Genomic DNA, 16,991 nt, shown 5'->3' with positions numbered 1-16,991 from the left:
CTAGTGGTGTGCTTTGATGGGGGAGGGAATCTGTTACTATGAGTTAGAACAGTTTCACTGAATCAGTTCAACTCAGTGTGTCAAGTTTAGTTCCAAGGAGAGCTGAGAGCCTTAGTAAATGCTTGTAATTCCTTACAGACTACTGCAGCAATTGAGGGTTAACTGAGAGGTGAACTAATGCTGATTCTTCTCTGAAGTCTCTGATCCTGTTATTGCCTTGTCTGCTCAGCATGGCTTATCAGAATTTAAACGTGTTGTACTGAATAGTAAAATAAGTGGCCTAGCAAGGAACCTTTCAGTTTAAAAACACACGCACCAAAAAAACCAACCTTTTTACAAGGCAATGTAGGTTTTTTTATGCATAATTTATCACCAGTGCTACGTAATACATCAGACTTAAAATGACCATTTTTTACACTTTTGATGAAAGACCACATTCATGAAAATACCAGTTAGAAAGCAAATGTGTAAATTAGAGGGGAGCTACAGATGTTGATGATAACATACACTATGTGTGTGTGTGTATCACGTGCCTTCTTTTGTGGGGTGACTCAGAGTCTGCCTCCTTGGGCTGTGGAGCACCATTTAACGTATGTGTGGGGGCATAGATTTGCCCCACTCCTGACCCTCCTCTTCCCCTTCTCAGGTGTCCCCATCAGCAGCCTGACCACAGTCCCCAATCCCATGAGTCCCTATACCCAGTGGCTCCAGATTTGAGTTAGTGGCATTGTGACTTGGCACCCAGGACCACAGTGGCAGGTCTGAGTGGCACTGTGACACCCTTCCCCCTCCATCATGACAGAGGAGCAGGTGTGCTAAATTTGAGTCAGTGGTGTTGTGACCTGGTATATGGGGTTGTAACGCCACTCAGGATTGGCCCAGCCAAAATATGGTCAAGCTGTGGCCTGGGTGCACCAGAGCCTATGGGCCTATTACTAGTGTTAGCTAAGGGAGGTGTCCTCAACTCAGGTGGTTATGAAACTATTTTCTGGAGTCCGACATCCATTTCTGCAGGTCAGGTGACTGTCTTCAGTGAATCCATGTGCTGAATTGACTTTTTGAGAGAAAGTTGGCCTGCTGCAGAAGCCACAGCCTCACTCCCACAAACTCCATTCTTCATGGTCTCAAGTTGGGAAACCTCCCAGGCTTCAGTACTCCTAAATGTCTGTTCTTCCAAACATGGTGTGCAACTTCACACTGTGATTGCAAAGCACCCACAAACTAATCCATTTGCAAACTGGAGTGATTTTCCTGTGTGGCCAAAGGTTGGTTGGGTATGATTAACATAGTGTTTTAAACTCTGCTTTCAGTCGTCTTTAATGACAAAGTTCACACTTGCGTGGTGTCATAAATATGTTAACCCTTCATACTGGCTCAGAATGAATATGTGCGCTGGGCCAGGTTTTCATACGTGCCATTTGGCTCTAAAACTGGCACACCTGGACCCTGGAGAATTATTCGGGCATATGTGGGCCCAGGAGACCCTCTGGTGGGCATAGTGCTGACATAACGGCTCTTATCCCACGCCTCTTCTATGCTGCCCTGTAATAGGGAAGAGGAGTGTGACCAATCATTGACTGTCATTTCAGTTTCTTGGAGCTGTTAACAGCTGTTGTAAGATAGAAAAGGTCCAACACAGTTTAGGGGATTGGTCCTGTGTCCAATATCAGTAAGACCTGCTGAGTGCCAAAGTAAGTTTGGTACCCCAAAGTCCCCTTTGTTAACTTGCTCTGTGTGCAGTTTGGCTCTAGTGAGGACCTGGCCTGCTATGTATGGCCTCTGTGTTCTTTGTAAAGAGCTTTGAGATGTATAGATTATAAAAGCTAAGCACATATTTACTAGTGAGTGCATATGTTTATGACCCACATTTATTTTTGTGTGCAGCCTCTGTCCCAACCTATATATTTTAGAGCTGCTGTACATGTTCAGCCTGCATCTTTATTTCATTTTACAGAAACTCTTGAAGTGAGGTTTAATAGTTCCACACTTTGACAATATTTTTGACCTTCGGCATTTGAAAGTGTAGTTACATAATATTAGTCTTATGCCCTTTAAACTTATGGGTCACCTGTTTTTTGTCACTCTATTTGCCAGCAAAGTGCTAGTATCCTTGGATTACTCTGATATCTGGCGGTGGTTGTCATGACAACTGACAGTGCCACAGTTACAGGGCATAGGTGGCTTGACAACTGCTTTTCATATGCCTAGCATTTAAATCTAAAAAAATAAACAGAAATTTAGATATGCTTCTATGTATGACTGTTTGTTTCTTTGTTCTCTTTAAAAGGGAAAGAGAGACAGGTGGCCTCTGACACCAAGGCAATGCCCACTACAGATATATCATTGGCTGAAATGGACTTGAATGAGCTTCCACTAGATAATTTTGAAAACGAATTGAGGCTGCAGAAGGTTATATTAAGAACAGAAAAGGGTGGAAGTTGTTTACAAAGTAATGATTGTCTTGGTCCTGACTTCGTAGAAGAGAATAGAGAACAAGAAGAGGAGACTTCTGAAAATAATTACCCTGTCTCCCCCAGCTCATCTGACTTTCAAAGTTGTAGTCCTGGTTGGAGCAGTGCGTTCAACGGGGGTGAATGCTTTAGTTCAGAAGTTTACAATTATGTGAAAAAACTTGGAAAGCAGGAAGTAAATCAATCACAAAATATAGATTCAAAAAGAGTGGTAAGTACTTTGATTTATGAAAATTCAAGATGTATTGTAATGCTTATTGATAAAAGTAGGATATTTAACAATAAAAACCAGGAAGTGATGGTCCTCTTTTCCCTCAAAATGTTAAAATAACATACAATCCTTTATCCAAGTAAGCTTGGTGCATACAACATAATATTAAAGCATTTTACAGCATAAGATTAAATTAAATTGATAATCAGATATGGTAGTTCATTATTTTTCTGGAGAAATGGTATATTTTGGTTTCAAAATAAAATCTTGTATAAACTGACAAATGTGGCTTGATATAACTATATGCCAAGTAAAAGAAAGGTAGACAAATCACTGTATTCTTCTCTCTTCCTCACCATTAACATGAGTGGTCTCTTTGTTCCAACTTTTAAAAATTTCTTAAGGAAAAGCTGAATAATTTTGTGTTGATGAAATCTGATATGGTTAATATATTTAAAATACACTTGTTTGAACCTATGATATGCAGATTATTAATTACTTGCATATTTATAAATTTGCATATAACAAGCTTCAGCATGTAATCGGCACATCCTGCCCAAAGCAGTGGTAGGGGTAGGACATGGAGTGGTAGAAACCTTTGGCAACAGTGGCTGGCGGGGAATAGCTTGATGTCTGTCTAGGGCTAGCTTGATGAGTGGCTGATGGGGAAAGCTGGGTGGGTGCTGAGGTGCCTGGAGTTGCTGGAGGGTAGTTACCTGTGCCTGGGATTGGCTGCTTGGGTGTGGGTGGGTGAGATTGGTGATGGTGGGACTACTGCTGGCGGTTAGGTGGCTGGTGGGATGGCTGGGGAGTGGGTGGTGCTGCCAAGCAAGTACAAGCAATGCTCCTTTATACTTTGTCATTTCTTACCCATTTACATAACGTGTTTGTCACTGTTTTTTGCGGGGGGCAGGGGTTGGCCTTGAGACTTCCTAGGGAATTTCACCTGCTTACAGCAGGTCTGAATTGGGCCTAAGTGTCTTGAGTCATTAATATCCAATCACTGGTAAACTCTGCATCTCCACCTCGTTATACAAGAATCTACTGTTCTCTTTGAGACAAGGAAAAAGAAATTGTAAAGGTTTATAGGTCTCAGGTATAAGTTGTAATATAGTGTGGCTCTCCACCCTTGCCATATGAGGTTATGAACATAATGAAATTGCATTGGCCCACTGAAGTCTTTGCCATTTGTTGATTCTTATCTCGTAATCCAGAATGCTGAATTATTATACAAAATAGCTTGGTAGTTGAAAGGGAGTTGTACAGGAGAGGAGGGACGTAAATTAGATGCTACACTGAAAGCTCTGACCCTCAAAGCAGGGATACCTTTAATATGGAATGGGTTACATGGTCTTTCTGTTAGCACAGACTTCCCTAGATGGCTTGCAACCTAGTTTTAGGAGTAGCATCCCTGACACCAAGAGATTCAGGGCTTGTCTTCACTGTAAAGTTAACTCAAGTTTTAACTTGAGTTTTTGGCCTTAACCCAAGTTCCTTCCGTACCAAAAGATCTTAATTCAAGTTTCATGGTGCTTTTAACTCGAGTTGGCTGGCCCCTCCGAGGTATAGGCTAAAGCTTGAGTCAGTGTAACTCATCAGCTGCTGACACAACCATTCTGTAGTGTGGATCCAAGCTAGCTCAGTTTGAATCCTGCTGCTCCTTCATTGCTTTCCCACAATGCCCTCATGTGCCCCAAAAGGACCAGACTAGTTCTCCCACACACAATTCACTGGGAAAGAATTCACAGAGAAACTCTGCTTACTGCAGCACAAAACCATGGGATATGCCCCCAGAAGTCTTAGCAACACAGAGGATGATTGAGGTACCATTGTGGATAGAGCAGCTTGAGTGTTGTTTTGCTGTGTGGCCACTCTCGCTTAAAAGGAGTAATTCGAATATAGACAATTCTAGTAAACTCATCAGTGAAGACATACTCTGTGGTCTTAAAATGGGTCTTCCTGTCTAGAAAGTGCTATTAATCCTGCTGTCTGATTTATCTTTGTTCCTGGCCACTGTGAACAATCTATTGGATTTGTCAATATATTTCTAAATAAATATAATGAAGTGCAACTAAGTAATCAGAAATAACAGCTATAGACCCATTTGCTTCCAAGTAATTAATTGAAATACCACTTGGTCCACTCTCATCGATGGTTTGGTGTATGTGAAACAAAAATAATAACCTCATTTTAGTTCATTGCAATTAACGCCTTTGTTTGCAGTCTCGGGAGGGAGGTTAAGGATTGGATGAGTGTGGAGGTTCAATTGTCCTCCTTTCCCTTCATGTCAAGGTGCGGGTACATTGGTGAAGCAGCATGAGAAACTTGACCTACGATTGTTGTGTGTTGAAAAAGAGAACAGACTTCTTCAGGACTGTCAATCTAACAATTTGGGCATATAATTCTATAGGGGCATAGAATTCTAGATGGTCAGTTAAATACTGTTTGGGTATATCAGGTACAAAAAGAAGACGAAAAGGATTACATAATCTCCATTGCTCAAAGGACTACTTCCTGACTGCAAAATTGTAAGGCGTTTTCTTGAGTATCTCAAGTGATTTTTTTTCCCCCACCCCACCGTACCCCAACATCTGCTTTTTATTTTTTTTTCCCCATGGGATTTTATAGTTTATTAAGTGAGTTAGTTTGATCCAAAAAGATATGATATCTCTGCTCTTCTGATTTTTTTTTCCATATAACTTGCTGGAGTACAATATAAATGAAGCGAGGTTTAAAGTAATTTTGAGTGTGTCCCTTTTAATTTTACTTGGAAAATTAGTGCATATTAGTGTTGCTGCTGATTGCACTACCTGCATAACTGGTAGATTTACCCAAACACCTTCTAACTTGCATTTTCTTTATAATCTATGTGGTAACATTTATGGTGAGTTAGAAAAGAATATGGGAGGAAGAAGTTAATTTTGTGAGGAATCCTTACAGAGAGTAATACTTTGCTGTCCTCATGTGCCAGCAGTGCCCTTCTGCCATGTACATTGGCCAAACCAAACAGTCTCTAAGCAAAAGAATAAATGGACACAAATCTGACATCAGGAATCATAACATTCAAAAACCAGTAGGAGAACACTTCAATCTCTCTGGTCACTCAATAACAGACCTCAAAGTGGCAATTCTTTGACAAAAAACTTCAAAACCAGACTCCAATGTGAAGCTGCAGAACTGGAATTAATTTGCAAACTAGATACCATCAGATTAGGCCTCAATAAAGACTGGGAGTGGTTGGGTCATTACAAAATTTACACTTAATTTCCCCAATACTAATTTCTCCCTACTGTTACTCACGCCTTCTTGTCAACTGTCTGTAACGGGCCACTCTCTTACCACTTCAAAAGTTTTCTCCTCCCTTGGTATCCTGCTGTTAATTGATTTATCTCGTTAGACTGACCTAACACTTGGTAAGGCAACCCACATCCTTTCATGTATTTATACCTGCTCCTGTATTTTTTACTTCATACATCTGATGAAGTGGGTTCTAGCCCACGAAAGCTTATGCCCAAATAAATTTGTTAGTCTCTACGGTGCCCCAAGGAGTCCTTGGGTTTTTTTGGTGTCTAAGACATTCTTACTTTAACTCTGTTATACTCCATGTATATTGTGAAAAGTATAACAAACATAATGTACTGAGTGTAGGTACAGTTGAAAGTTGAGCAAATGCATCAGGAATAAACATGAGGATCTGTGCATTATATTAATACTTATATTAATTACAAGTAGCTTCAAAAGTATATGGACAGAAATGAGCTGGATTCCGATCTTGCTCTGTTGACTCAGTGGAGTTATGTGGATGTCCAGCTGGTGCAAATTAGATAGGAATTGGGAACTATTGTGTGTCTGGGCCACGTTTACACTACCAACTTTGCTTGATAGAAGTTACATTGGCGTAAAGTTTGTATATTACTTGTGCACATGCATGCTTGGTGGCTTGCGTCGGCGCTTTGTGTAATTACCAAGTGTGCTTGTGCCAGTCCAGAGTGCAGTGTCCCATGGGTAGGTATCCCAGCGTGCCAGGCGCCGCCCTCTGTCGCAATGAATTTTGCAATGTTTACAGGGTAGAAATGAGCTGTGCAGGGAACTCTGGGAGCTCAGTGTCAAGTTCCCATCAAGCAACTTTCTCTATCCCATAGTGCTATCCCTATCCCATAATTTTCACACCTTTTTAAAAATCTGCAAACCACATGGCTTTTCTACACTAACTTTGTAGTGTACACTAGATCTAAATGTATAAGCAGGGGTGAGATAATGAATTACAGATAATAGAAACACGCAGTATATTATAATGAAAGTCCTGTATAATATCTAGTCAATTTGTAAATAATTTTTTAAAAATTAAAGTCAATGTGGACTTTTCCAAATAAGGAATAATGTAATGTGATGTGTTGTGATAGACACAGGGTCAAATTCAGTTCTAGTGTATGTTCTATTAACTTCTTGTACAGTATAAATACCCTTTGAATGCACTGCAAAAGAAAAATCCATTTTCTACGTAATGCGTATATATTTTAAGACAATATATCCTGTCAGATAATACATATGTACAGAAGATCTCTAATATGTTTTTAAAGGCACAGAATCTTAGATTAATTATTAAAAAGACTCCATTTGAATCTTTGATGTCTTGCAACTTTTTCTATTTTTTAAAAGTTTTGTTATTAATACACAACAGGATATTGGATTAAAGCCTCAAGCAGCTTTCAGTCTAGTGCCTTTTTTCCCCTTAATGCCATGCTGTAGTGTGCCAGCAGAATGATTGATTGTTGCTGTTGCATTGACTTTCTGTAAAGCCTGGCATCTTTCAAAGGTTGCAAAATAAGGACCTAAAAAGTTGGCTCTAAATAGAAAATTATTAATTTAAATCTTTAAAATTTGCTACAGTATAGAGAGGGCTCTTTCCTAAAATGCTGACTTTCCATGTACTCCCTGAGAAACATCAATGTCAGAAAATTAACCATGAGAGTCCTTGGAGATAAAGTTTCTGAAATTGCTACAGAGTTTTAGTTTTATATATGTAAAATATTAAATTAGACTTCCTCTGTTTCTTTTTACATTTTTTGTGAGTTATATTCGTATTCTGGAGAGTGTGATATTTAGCTCTGAATCAGTCAATAGCAAATCTGTAAAGCTATCCACCACTTACATCTCCCATCCTTTACCTTTTATTAACAGACAGGAGACAGATAATATAACAAAAGCAATTGTGTAATAACGTAGCACAATTTTAATTTCAGTACCAGCTACTGACAAGGCAGCCAGTCTTTCCCTGTTGTGGTCAGTGTGGATTTTGCTGTTAATTTAAACTCCAGAGGTTTGTGCCCTGTTTTTTAACAGTCTGCCCTGTTAGGAGCAGGATTGGGGTTAAATTCTTCATTTTAATTCTATCTATAGCATAGGCACCAATTTCTCCTGGCGCTGGTAGGTGCTCAACACCGCCTGGCTGTGCGCCGACTCCACCCCTGCCCTTCCCCAAAGTCCCCACCCCAACTCCGCCCCTTCCCTGCCCCATTGGACTTCTTCCCCAAATCCCTGCCCCAGCCCCTCCTCTTCCCCGCCTCCTCCCCTGAGGACACCGCGTTCCTGCTCCTTCCCCCTCCCTCCCACAGCTTGTTACACCGTGAAACAGCCGTTTTGCCGCAGCAAGCACTAGGAGGAGTAGCAGGGATGCAGCGTGCTCAGGGGAGGAGGCGGAGGTGAGTGCGGGGGGAGCTTGGCTGCTGGTGGGTGCAGAGCACCCACCAATTTTTCCCCATGGGTGCTCCAGCCCCGGAGCACCCACGGACTCGGCACCTATGATCTATAGTATCATTTTATTTCAGCACAGCAAAAAACTATTTGTATCATCTGAAAACTTTAGAGCCAGATCCTTTGATTTAAACATTGGTGTAAATTACACATGTTGGACACGTGTTTTGTTTAGGCAAAAGGTGTAAGTGGGGGAAATGTAGTGCAATTTAGCATTAAGCATGTGTGCAAAATGGGTGTAAGTTACTAGTGATGAGCTAAAATGCTGGAAGTGTGGTGTTCCCTTCCCATCCCCTGTGGGGACTTGCCTCAGCCCCGCTGCATGCCCCGAACATTGCTATGTGCCCCCGAGAGGAGTGCGCCTCACAATTTTGAGAACCATTGTGTTACCATGAGTTAACTATTTATGCTAAATAATCTGTTCCACCTTGTATTGTGCTGCAACACTTTTTGAATCCCTTTCCTAGACCTGAAGAAGAGCTCTGTGTAGTTTGAAAGCTTGTCTTTTTCATCAACAGAAGTTGATCCAATAAAAGATATTACCTTGCCCACCTTGTCTCTCTAGAAATCTAAATACTAAGATGAGTGAACTTGTGTGTCTAGTATTAAATGAGGATATTGATATAATAGGCATCACACAAACTTGGTGGATGATTGATAATGGGACACTGTAATACCAGGATACAAAATATATGGGAATGACAGAGTAGGTCATGCTGGTCGGGGAGTGGCACTATATGTGAAAGAAAACCTAGAGTGAAATATAGTAAAAATCTTAAATGAATCAAACTGTACCATAGACTCTCCATGGATAGAAATATGATGCTTGAATAATAAGAGTATAGCAGTAGGAGTATACTACTGAGTAGTTGACCAGGATGGTGATTGTGAAAGTCTCAAGGAGATAAGAGAGGCAACAGAAATAGAAAACCCAGTGACGATGGGGAATTTCAACTGTCCCCCTACTGACTGGGTAGGTGTCCCCTCAGGATGGGATTCAGAGAGGAAATTTCTAGACACTATTAATTACTGCCTCTTGGAACAGCTAGTCCTGGAACCCACAAGGGGAGAGGCAATTCTTGATTTACTCCTAAATGGAGCACAGGATCTGGTCCAAGAGATGTGAGTATGGCTGAACCGCTCAGTAACAGCAAACCTAATGTAATTAAATTTAACATCCTGGTGAGGGGGAAATATCAAAGAAACCCACCACAGTAGCATTTAACTTGAAAAGGAGAACTAGACAAAAGTGAAGACACTTGTTAAAGGGAAACTAAAAGGAATAATGTCATGAGTGAAATGTCTGCGAGCTGCATGGAAACTGTCTTAAAAACACCATAATATTTGCTCAAACTAAATCTGTATCCCAAATTTAAAAAGAAATCAGTAAGAGGACCAAAAAAATGCCACTATGACTAAACAGAGTAAAAGAGGTGGTTAGAGGTACAAACAGGGTCTGAATGAGCTCTCCCCTGATATCTACTGATGAGCTGTGGGAAAAGACTTCAAGCGCAGACTATATTTGCATAAACCAACCTACTGTGCCTTGGTGCACAGCAGAGGGACCTGCTCTGCCGGAATGATCAATTTGGCTGGTATTAGTTTACCAACCACTCCTAGTATTTGAATGCAGGAGTAATGGAATGTTATTCTTATTGTACAAGTAAAAGGCTGCAGAACTGATTAAGGGGGTCACCCTCAACTTAACCTCACTCGCTAAGCGGGGTAGGGATGCCAAATGCTGGAGGGAGGGAGAGTAGGGACAGGTGTTTGTAACGGGTGGTGAGGGCTCTGCCTAAAGATTCCTAGGCCTTGGCTAGACTTACAGATATACAGCGCTGGAGTTAAACCCGCCTTCGTACAGCTGTGTAGGGAAAGCGTTGCAGTCTGTCCACAATGACAGCTGACAGCGCACTGTCATGGAATCAGCTGCATTGGGAGTGGTGCATTATGGGCAGCTATCCCAGCATTCAAGTGGCTGCAACATGCTTTTCAAATGGGGGGGTGGGTGGAGTGTGACAGGGAGCGTGGGGGAAGAGAATGGGTTTTTGGGGGGCTGAGAGTGTGTCAGCGAGCTGTCTTGTAAGTACAGACCCCCCCCCCCTCCTGTGAGAGGCCTCTCTCACTCACTGAAAGCAAACGGCAGCTGTTTCTTTTTTTCCTCATAGATGAGATAAGCAGCCGCTCACCGAAATGGACCCCAACCCCCCTCCCGCACCTCCTCTCTCTTCAAGCAAATATTAGCTGTCCGGTGCTCCAAACGGAGCCCCCCGGCCTGCCTCTCACTCATTCAAAGCAAACAGTAGCTGTGTTTGTCTTTTTGATAAGCAGCCCCTGAAACGGAGCTTTGAAACGGCACTTCCACATCCGGAATTCACAACAAAACAAGAGAGGACGCTTCAGTTAAAAGGATTATGGGGAGTTTCCGGAGGTCAATCAGTGTGTAATAACGTTACTCCCCGTTTACGCTGGCGCGTCGGCCAATGCGCAACAGCTGTTAATCCTCTCGGGGAGGTGGAGCACCAGGAGCGCTCCAGCCAGGGAGTTAAAGCGCTCTACGTGCCTTGCCAGTGTGGACGGAGAGTAAGGTAGAGCTCTCTGGGAGGCTTTATTGTGGTATAACGGTGCAAGTGTAGCCAACGCCCTAGAAGCCATTTGACTCTCTCCTTCTCCACTGTTTAAAGATAGAGCTTATTAGACTCAATTGAGAGTCTTTGTTCTGCTAAGTAATCACTAGAGCTGAAATCACTGATAACCAGGTCTAGCTGCTGTATGTGGGACGGTGCTGCAGTGAAAGAGGCTGCTCAGTGCTGCAGTGAAAGAGACTGCCCACTACCAGCTGATATCACTGAGAGCTGGTTTGAGTGGTGGAACCTCAGAATGTGACATCTGAGTGAATGGAGGCGTAGCAGCACCAGAGTGAATGGCACCAGGCGCAGTGGCACCAAAGTGAACAGTGGCGACTGTGAGTCAGAAGCAGAGGCGACAGCAGAGCTCAATGACTCACTTCCCTCCAACCCCTGCTTTCCCCCCCACCCCCCGCAGGGTGGTGAACTCACCTCTGGACCTTCGCTGACCAAGTCCAGCAACTGTGAGTGGGGTGCAGTGGAGGGAAAATGCAATGGCAGGTTGAAGGAATATTTATTGGACTTTCATACTGCAAAGTGAGAAAGTGAGGCAAAGGACATTGCCCAGCATACTCTGGGGTGGCTGTTTGCTTATAGTAACATGCTTTTGAATCATGGTGGTGGTGTTTTCCCAAATAAATGCCATGTTCCTTTTTCCTCTTTATTAAGTTTTCTTTTGTTATACACAGACTCATTGCTTGCGAGTGGGGAAGTATTGCCTCTTAGAGGTGCCATGCGGTGGTGGTTTAAATTTTCCCAGATTACTGGGTACGGGCTTGAGCCGACTCTGTTTTGTACTGTTCAGAGGAACCCCTAGATATTGAATCTGGTCCTTGTTGCTGCTGACTCCACCCGGCAGAAGAGTTACGGAGGGGAAAAAGACATTCTTTGAAAACTGGAAGTCAAATCCTTATGAGGAAAATAGAAAGGAGCATAAACATGGGCAAGTCAAGTGTAAAAGTATACGTAGGCAGGCCAAAAAAGAATCTGAAGAGGAACTAGCAAAAGACTCAAACTAATAGCAAAAATTTTACACACAAACGAGTTGCGGCCAAACAGTCGGGCCACTGGATGTCAAGACGCTAAAGAGCACTCAAGGAGGACAGGGCCACTGCAAATGAAGTCTGTGCATCGGTCTTCTCTGCAGAAGATATGTGGAAGATTCCTCCACCTGAGCCATTCTTTTCAGGAGACAAATCTGAATAACTGTCCCAGAGTGAGGTGCCAATAGAAGAGATTTTTGAACAAATTGATAGATTAAACAGTAATAAGTCACCAGGACCAAATGGTATTCACCCCAGAGTTCTGAAGGAACTCAAATATAAAATTGCAGAACTACTAACTGTTGGTTACCTATCACTTTATCAGCCTCTAGTGTAATGCCATTTTTTTTAAAGGCTCCAGAGGTGATCCTGGCAGTTACAGGCTGATAAACCTAACCACATTGCTTGAAACTATAGTAACAAACAGAATTATCAGACACATAAATGAACACGATATGGTGGGGAAGAGTCAACACTGCTTTTCTGAAGGGAAATCACGCCTGGCCAATCTATTAGAATTCTTTGGGGGAGTCAACAAGTATGTGGATAACTATATCCAGTTGATATAGTGTACTTGAACTTTCAAAAAACCTTTGACAGGGTCCCACACCAGTGGATCTTGAGCAAAGTACGGAATCATGGTATATGAAGCAAAGGATAAGAATAAATGGCCAGTTTTCACAACGGAGAGAAGCAAATAGCGGGGTCCCCCAAGTTTTTGTAGTTGGGCCAGTGCTATTCAACATATTCAGAAATTATCTGGGAAAGGTTATGAAGAATGAGGTAGTAAAATTAATTGATGATACAGAATTACTCAAGATAGCTAAGTCCAAAGCTGACTGAAGTGCTACAACGGGATCTCACAAAACAGCATGAACGGGCAACAAAATGGCAGATGAAATTCAGTGTTGATAAATGCAAAGTAATGCACATTAGAAAACATAGTCTTCTTCGAGTGATTGCTCATGTGTATTCCACAATAGGTGTGTGTGCTCTCCATGTGTACCAGTGCCGGAAGTTTTTCCCCTAGCAGTACCCATAGTCGGGGAACACCCCCTACCTGGCGCAATATAAGGGGAGATGCGCGCTCCCCCCCACCCTCATTTCCTTCTTGCCGCCAGTGAAGTTGCGTCGGAACTGCTCTGCCCCAGCTTTGCTGTAGCTCGTCCCCAGAACTGTTCATTCATTGTGTTAGTACCTGTAGTTTACTTAGTCAGTGAACCTGGGCCAGGGCATGCCCTTTGCCCCAGGGTTTAAGTCGTGTGGCTCTTGTAGGCGTTCTATGCCAAGAAGTGACCCGCACGCAGACTGTTTGCGCTGTTTGGGAGAAATCCATATCAGCAAAAGGTACAAGATTTGCAAGTCGTTTAAGCCTCGGACCAAAAGAAAAAGGGACATTAGGCTCCGGGCCATCCTGATGGAGTCGGCGCTGACCCCGACTCTGGCATGCTGCTCTGAACAGGTACCCGGCACTGCGGGGTCAGTACACAGCGACCCTCCGGTGCCAGCGACCAGTCGGCACTGCTCCCCGTCCATGAGGGCCAGGAAGACTCCCTCTTTGCAGCGGCACCATGGGAAGTCTGGGACAGAGGCTAGGCCCATGTCGGGCAGTCCTCGATACCCACTGGGTCCCAGGTCTCTGACTCACGTTGAGCAGAGTAGCCCAGCCCCTTCAGAACAGGCCTCTCTGGATGTCCAGATGCCATCCACGCCTGAAGCCCTCCAGGAGGCCCAGGATGTTATGTCCCTGCCGGTGCCCAGAGCACTGCCAATGTCGGCTCCACACTCCAGAGGCAAGCCGCCGTTGGGATCTCCGCAGTTGCCTCAGCCCGGTACCGATCTTGGTCAAGGGAATGTTCCCAATGCCATTCACCGCCCAGCGACTGCTCGGGGCAGAGTCCACGTGGATCGCCCTCAACGCCAACCAGACTGTCTGGCTGGGTTCTGGCGGCCGGGACTCTCGGCATCACTCGTCCTCAAGGAGCGAATATCGATGGGACCACGGCAGGCGTCACCAACGGTCCTCGTCTCGGAGAGGGTACCGCAGTCAATCACGGCATGGTCATTGATCGCCGGCGTCTCACTGTTGTGGGTCCACCCATCGAGGCCGTTCGCAGAGCAGCTGTTACCATCAGTACTGGTCCTCCATGTTGAGATTGCCATCCCTTGGCCGTCGTAGATCCTGGCACCACCGCTCCTCCCGGTCCAGAGACAGCAGCAGATCTTACACCAGCACAGTCTCCATTTGTAGCCATCCTTCGCTGGGCCAGGCCAGCCAACCCGAACAGCCGGCCCCACCAGTGCCACAGCAGGAGCAGTGGCACAGAGCATCGTGGCCGGCCCAATGTTACCAGTGGGCACCGTGGCCTCAGGCGCAGCCCCCAGTGGGAGCTCGCTCGGTGGCCAGAGCTTCGGAAGCACCGTCTGCCTCCCATTCCAGACCCCTGAGAAAGGAGTCAGTGGGACGTACGTCCTTGGCTCTGTGCCCTGAGTCCAAGCAAGTGATGGACCCTCCAGTGCTGGCCAACACCCAGAGCACTGCACCGGCCTCCTCGCCCCGCCTGGAGGAGGCGATTGTGGCCCCGCCCCGCAGGAGGACTTAGGGCCCACCAAGAACTCTTAAAGAGGGTGGCAGCAAGCCTCCACCTCCAAGCAGAGGAGATGGAGGAGCCCTCAGACTCCCTGTTTAACGTGTTGTCCCCATTGGCACCTGGTAGGGTGGCCTTGCCTCTGTATGAAGTGGTGGCTAAGATTTCAAATACCCTGTGGCAAAAACCGGCCTCGTTGGTCCCCATCTCTAAAAAGGCAGAACGCAAGTAGTTTGTACCCAATAAAGGGCATGAGTACCTGTATACCACCCGGCGCCCAACTCCCTGCTGGTTGAGTCGGTCAATCACAGGGAATGGCAGGGTCAGCCAGCCCCGACCCCAAAGAACAAAGACTCTCGGAGACTGGACTCTTTCAGAAGGAAAATTTATTAGTCTTCGAGTTTCCAGTTACGAGTGGCAAACCATCAGGCTCTTGTGGGCCGGTACGAATTCAATCTGTGGGGCTCCCTGCCCAAGTTTGAGGACTCCCTCCAGGAGCGCTATAGGAAGGAGTTCAGGGCGCTAGTGGAGGAAGGAGCAGCAGCCACTAGGGTGTTCCTGTAGGCAGCCTCGGATGCTCCAGACACGGCCACACGATCAATGGCTTCTGTGGTGTCCATGAGATGGGCATCATGGCTCCTGCTCTCTGGGCTGTCCAGCAAGGTGCAGTCTTCCATGCAGGATCTCACGTTCAGTGGGAAGGCTCTGTTTGCAGAGGAAACAGATACAAGGCTGCATGAAATGAAAGTCTCCCACACGACCCCTCCCACGAAGCTCTGCTCAAGCAGGAGGTGGGGTGGCTCCTAGGACTAGGAACGATAGAGGCAGTGCCCAAGGAGTTCATTGGCAAGGGGTATTACTCCCATTATTTCCTTATCCCAAGGCCAAAGTGGGGCTCAGGCCCATCCTGGACCTGCGAGGTCTGAACCAGTACATGGTGAAACTCAAATTCTGCATGGTCTCCCTGGCCTCCGTCATCCCCTCCCTGGATCCTGGGGACTGGTATACTGCCCTCGATCTACAGGACGCATACTTCCACATCCACATATTCGAGAGGCACAGGCGCTTCCTCCATTTCGTGGTGGGACAGAGTCACTACCAATTCACAGTCCTCCCGTTTGGTCTGTCCACTGCTCACAGGGTGTTTGCAAAATGCATGTCGGTGGTAGCAGTCTACCTCAGACAGCAGAGGGTCCAGATATTACCCTATCTGGACAATTGGCTTGTCAAGGGCACCTCCCGGTCGCAGGTGAGGGATCACGTGGCGCTCCTCCTGTCCACGTGCACCGCCTTGGGCCTGCTGGTAAACAACACCAAGTCCACGTTAGTCCCGGTCCCACACGTAGAGTTTATTGGGGTGCTCCTGGACACAGTGTCAGCCAGGGCCTCTCTCCCGCCAGACAGATTTGAGACCCTGAAAGGTCTCATCAACTCGGTCACAAGGTTCCCAGTGACAACAGCCAGGGTTTGCCTGCAACTCTTTGGTCACATGTTAGCGTACATGTATGTGGCCTGTCACGCCAGACTCAGGATGAGGTCCCTCCAGCTCTGGTTGGCCTCAAAGTTCTCCCAGGCCACGGACAGGATGAACAAGGTCCTCGCTGTGCCGGACTCTGTGATCACCTCCCTATGGTGGTGGTCCGCCCCAAACAACAAGCTCCAAGGGGTCCCGTTCAGGGACAGGGACGTTGGAGCTGGTGTCCGATGCGTTGGACCTAGGTTGGGGGGACCATGTGGGGAACTTTCAGACTCAAGGCCTGTGGTCAGCTCAAGATCTGACCCTACATATAAATGTCAAGGAGCTCAGGGCGGTGCGGCTGGCGTGCCTGGCCTTCCGCTCGCACCTGGAGGGCAAGGTAGTCAGGGTCCTCATGGACAACATGACCTCAATGTTCTATATCAACAGGCAAGGTGGGGCCCCATCCTCTGCCCTCTGCCACGAAGCCCTCAGGCTGTGGGACTTCTGTATAGCCCATGACATCCACCTGAAACCCTTCCACCTACTGGGTGCCCGGAATGAGAGGGCGGATCGCTTGAGCAGGGACTTTTCCTCACAACACGAGTGGTCCCTCCACCCAGAAGTGGCCCAGCGGCTCTTCCGAATGTGGGAAACGCCCCAGGTGGACCTATTCGTGACTCGGCGGAACCGGCGATGCCCCCGGTTCTGCTCCAGGGAGGCCTGGGGAGGGGCGCTATCTCCAGTGCCTTTCTCCTGTCCTGGTCAGGCCAGCTTCTCTACACCTTTCCCCCATTCCCTCTAATCAGCAGGGTCCTGGAGAAGATAAAGACAGACAGGG

At 45.8% G+C, this 16,991-nt stretch overlaps 1 protein-coding gene across 1 annotated transcript in view; it reads left to right on the top strand.

Annotated features, from left to right (window-relative positions):
* KNDC1 (kinase non-catalytic C-lobe domain containing 1) overlaps nucleotides 1–16,991 on the top strand; it is a 120,052-nt gene that overhangs the window by 73,907 nt on the left and 29,154 nt on the right. Inside the window, exon 17 of the mRNA XM_074959106.1 lies at nucleotides 2,288–2,682. Within this exon, the coding sequence (XP_074815207.1) occupies nucleotides 2,288–2,682 (395 nt within the window). The remainder of the gene's footprint in view (nucleotides 1–2,287; nucleotides 2,683–16,991) is intronic.

This window comes from Natator depressus, chromosome 7 (assembly GCF_965152275.1).
Source record: "Natator depressus isolate rNatDep1 chromosome 7, rNatDep2.hap1, whole genome shotgun sequence".
NCBI lineage: Eukaryota > Metazoa > Chordata > Testudines > Cheloniidae > Natator > Natator depressus.
Note: the sequence above shows the minus strand (reverse complement) of the source record. Positions and strands in the feature narration are given on the sequence as shown.